We start from the raw sequence: 3900 nt of genomic DNA on the forward strand, positions 1-3900 counted from the left end.
ACACGTATCTGAAGAAGTGTATCTGAAGAAGTGTGGTATCTGAAGAAGTGTGCATGCACACGAAAGCTCATACCAAGAACTAACTTAGTTGGTCTTTAAGGTGCTACTGGAAGGAATTTTTTTATTTTGACTATGGCAGACCAACACGGCTACCTATCTGTAACTTATCTCACAGAGTGTTTGTTGTGGAGGAGGAAGGGAAAGGAGAATGTTAGCCGCTTTGAGACTCCTTCGGGTAGTAATAAAGCAGGATATCAAAGCCAAACTTCTTCTACTACTAGGAGCATAAGAAGCTGCCTTCTACTGAGTCAGGCCTTTGGGGCCTCTCAGTACTGCCTACACTAACTGGCAGCAGCTCTCCAGGGTTTCAGGTAGGAGATTCCCCCAGGCATACCTGGAGATGCTGGGGATTAAACCTGAGACCTTCCTTGGAGGTTTTTAAGCAGAGGTAGGATGGTCATCTGCCCTGGATGCTTTAGTCGAGATTCCTGCATTGGGGGGGTTGGACTAGATGACCCTCAGACCCCTTCTAACTCTAAGATGATCTGGGTATAAACAATAGATGATGGTGTTTCTATGATTCTATGATTCTGCTTGCAAGATGGATGCTCTGCCCCTGACCTATGGCTCTTCTGAAAGTGCAAGCAGTTTAAAAAATGCCAAATTAGCTCGTGCAGGAAAGTGATTGCCACGTGTCACATTGCAGGTTGAATAGACTGACCCTGTGGGCGCAGCAAGGATGAGCTAGATGGCCTTTGGCGTCCCCTCACCTTGTTCCTGTCGCAGAATCCTAGCACTAACTTGGGGTCTTGCACTGGGTGTAGGAAGGGAGGTTGTCGGCCCCTGAGCTGGATTCTGAATCTCCAGTGCCCAGCTGACCAAACACTATCCTGAAAACTCCCACGTGTACAGGGACTGCCAACTTTCCCGCTGACCTCTGCAGCTCTGCCTTTTAACAGCCGCCACATCTGCAGGCATTGTTTTGCAGCAGTTGAAAAGTTGGCATTCGCCCGTGCTGTCTTGGGTCAAGGTTTAAAACATCTTTTTTCTCTCTCTTGATCCATTCCTCCAAACACACACACAAACACAGAGCATATTTGCGCACAGTTTCCTGATGCTGAGGAATCTGAAATATTTTTTGCAAAAACTCCTTTCTCTTTTCCCTGCAGAAAAAAACCAGCAAAGAAACCAGGTTTGCCTGTGAACTTGACGGGAACAGAAAGCCAGACAGTGGCACAGGAAAGGTCTGGCGATTAAACCCCCTGCCTTGGGTCAATCCTGGGGGGGGGGGGTGAGGAAGCAGAGAGAGCGTTGTTGGGGGGTCCGGTCTCAGGTAACAGATATGCTCTGGGTGGGCTGCGGAGGGGGTGGTGGTCTGTGCTTAGGATGGTGGCGGAGGCGAGAAAGTTTTTGACATTCTCTCCAGCAACTCCTTCCCCGTTGCGCCCCTATTGGGGGATGCAAATCCTCCATTCCTGCCCCGCAACCAATGACGTCCCCGGGTGGGCGGGGCTTCCCATTGACAGAAAGAGCACCTGGGTGTTTACTCCAAGCGAGCAATGTGTGCGCAGCAGCCCCTAGACTGTGCAGGAGGGGAGGGGCCGTCTGGGAGGGGGGAAAGAGGAGGAGGAGGAGGGGGCTGTCGGCGGGGATGGGCTATAAGAGAAGGCAGCCGAGAGGAGCCAGCGAGAGGGGTGGGCGTGAGCTGGCTGACTGGGGAAAGAGAGAGAGAGGCGTGGAGGGCAGCCGAGGGGCAAAAGACCGAGACCCTCTGCCGTTCTCTCCCTTCCTTCATTCTCAGGTCTTGCCCTGGAAGCTCAGCAGCCGAGCAGCAAAGTCGTGACTCTCCTTCGCATCCCCGAGCGATTTGGCACCTGAAGGGCTCGCCTGCCTGAAGCGGACGTCCACCCACCCCTTCCTGCCCTCCAGCCGGCTTTTCTTGCCAAAGATCACCCCTCTCTCCCTCCTTCATTCTTTCTTTCTCTCCACCGCCGGCCCGGCTCCCTTCGTCGCTCGTCTGGCGCCTGCGGAAGGTGCCACAGCCGAGGTGCCACAACCACTTCTGTCAATTTGCCAGCCAGCTGCTTCAGCGACTGAGTTAAAAGGGGGGTGTGGACGCCCAGGCAGAGCTCGCCGGCAGCCAGGGTGGGCGTGGAGGAAGAGAGAGAGGAGCTCTTGCACCCGGACGAGCGAGCGGCAGATCCGCCCACCCCTCGCCGGATGATGAGAAAATAACCCGGGGCTCAGCGGCGCCTGGAACGTGGAAGACGAGGGGGGCAGGATGGTCCAGCAGAGGAGCGTGCGGAGCCGGGGGTCGGAGGGCAAGCGGGAGGTGTGCCCCAAGGATGCCCTGCTGCTGAAGGATGCCAAAGGGGAGCCGGGCTGGTGCAAGACTCCCAGCGGGCACATCAAACGCCCCATGAACGCCTTCATGGTGTGGTCCCAGAACGAGCGGCGGAAAATCATGGATCAATGGCCGGACATGCACAATGCTGAGATCTCCAAACGCCTCGGCCGGCGTTGGCAGCTCCTGCAGGACTCGGAGAAAATCCCCTTTGTCAAGGAGGCAGAACGGCTGCGACTGAAGCACATGGCTGACTACCCAGACTACAAGTACCGGCCCAGGAAGAAGGGCAAGGTGGGCACTGCTAAGTCCCGCCCCAGGGTCTCGGTCAAGATCAAGCCCTCCGTCCTCGGGAGGGTGGCGTCCGGCAGAAGGCAGCCCCCCAAGCAGGGTGGCAGCGGCAGCCAGGAGGGACGCTCGACGCCCGAGCTGGATGACGACCCGCTGGAAGCGCGGCTGATGGAGGCGCCTTTTGACGACGGCCCCAAAACTCCCGGCAAAGAGTTCTGGCACGTGCTGCCGGCGAGCGGCGAGAAAGGAGCGTGGGTGGGCAGTTCCGGCGACCCAAAGGACCACGAGGTTGGTGCTGCTGCTGCTGCCAAGTCCTTTTCGGACCAGGCAAGGTCCTCGGAGACCCCTTCTCCAGCGTCCACCCGGTCCCCGCTGTCTTCCTTCGCCTCGTCGGATGAAGAGTTTGAAGAAGAGCTCTTGAGCTTCCTGCCCGCCCGAGCCCAGCCGAACACGCCCTGCGGGACGCCGGACTGGTCCGTCTTCGACAAAGACCTGGACCTCTTCCCCCTGGGCGCCACATCTCACTTTGAGTTCCCGGATTATTGCACCCCGGAGGTGACTGAGATGATCGCTGGGGACTGGCTGATGTCCAGTATCTCAGACTTGGTCTTCACGTACTGAATCCCTTAGCCAGGTAAACTCTCACTTCTCCGCAATCAGGTTGTCTCAAAAAAAGAAAAAGAAACCCAGCTGTTTACATGCAGGAATCAGGTATCTCCATTTTCTTGCCTTGGCTGCATTCAAAGGCGAGCTCTCCATCAGCCCATCCCCCGCTCCGCACACACCCACTTTGCCGGCACCCTCTGGCTCGGCAGGGCTGGCGTGCCGGGGCTGGGCTCCTCATCTCCTCTCGCCCCCCACGAGCCACGGAGGGATCCGGGCTCAATGCAGTGTGTATTTACCCATGAAATTTGACTGTCTAATCAGGTTTCCCCCCCCCCATTGCAAGCCTCTCCAGCCGTCTCCCCCCCCCACACCCCCGCCTCTTCCTCCTCGCAGCTGCTTCCCAGCTCCACCGCCATCCAAGGCGGAGGTCGCCCCCCCCCCTCAGTTTCCACACCGATCCATTCCTCTCCTCTTCTTCTCCTTGCCCACGCTCCTTCCTTTCGGCTCCTTATTCCTCTTGCAAGCTTCCAATTCTCCACTTTGATTTCTGTGCCATTTCAGCGCTTGTCTTGCGGTGGGCAGCCGGGGGTGTGTGGGTGGGGTGTGTATTCTGTCCTTTGGTTACCTGACCCCCGCCCCCCCAACTGCCCACCCTTTCC

At 57.2% G+C, this 3900-nt stretch overlaps 1 protein-coding gene across 1 annotated transcript; it reads left to right on the plus strand.

The window, feature by feature from the left end:
• The first annotated feature begins 1108 nt into the window (after positions 1-1108).
• SOX12 (SRY-box transcription factor 12) lies at positions 1109-3588 on the plus strand. The gene is made up of 2 exons (XM_083510856.1): positions 1109-1244; positions 1802-3588. Exon 2 carries the CDS (start codon positions 2282-2284, stop codon positions 3254-3256), a length of 975 nt encoding a protein of 324 aa, XP_083366982.1. The 5' UTR covers positions 1109-1244; positions 1802-2281; the 3' UTR covers positions 3257-3588.
• Positions 3589-3900: the final 312 nt, after the last annotated feature.

This window comes from Podarcis liolepis (assembly GCF_965112155.1).
Source record: "Podarcis liolepis genome assembly, chromosome: 6".
Lineage (NCBI taxonomy): Eukaryota > Metazoa > Chordata > Lepidosauria > Squamata > Lacertidae > Podarcis > Podarcis liolepis.

Coding starts and splice junctions, on each gene's coding strand:
- SOX12 (XM_083510856.1), top strand. CDS start 2,282: ATGGTCCAGCAGAGGAGCGTGCGGAGCCGGGGGTCGGAGGGCAAGCGG.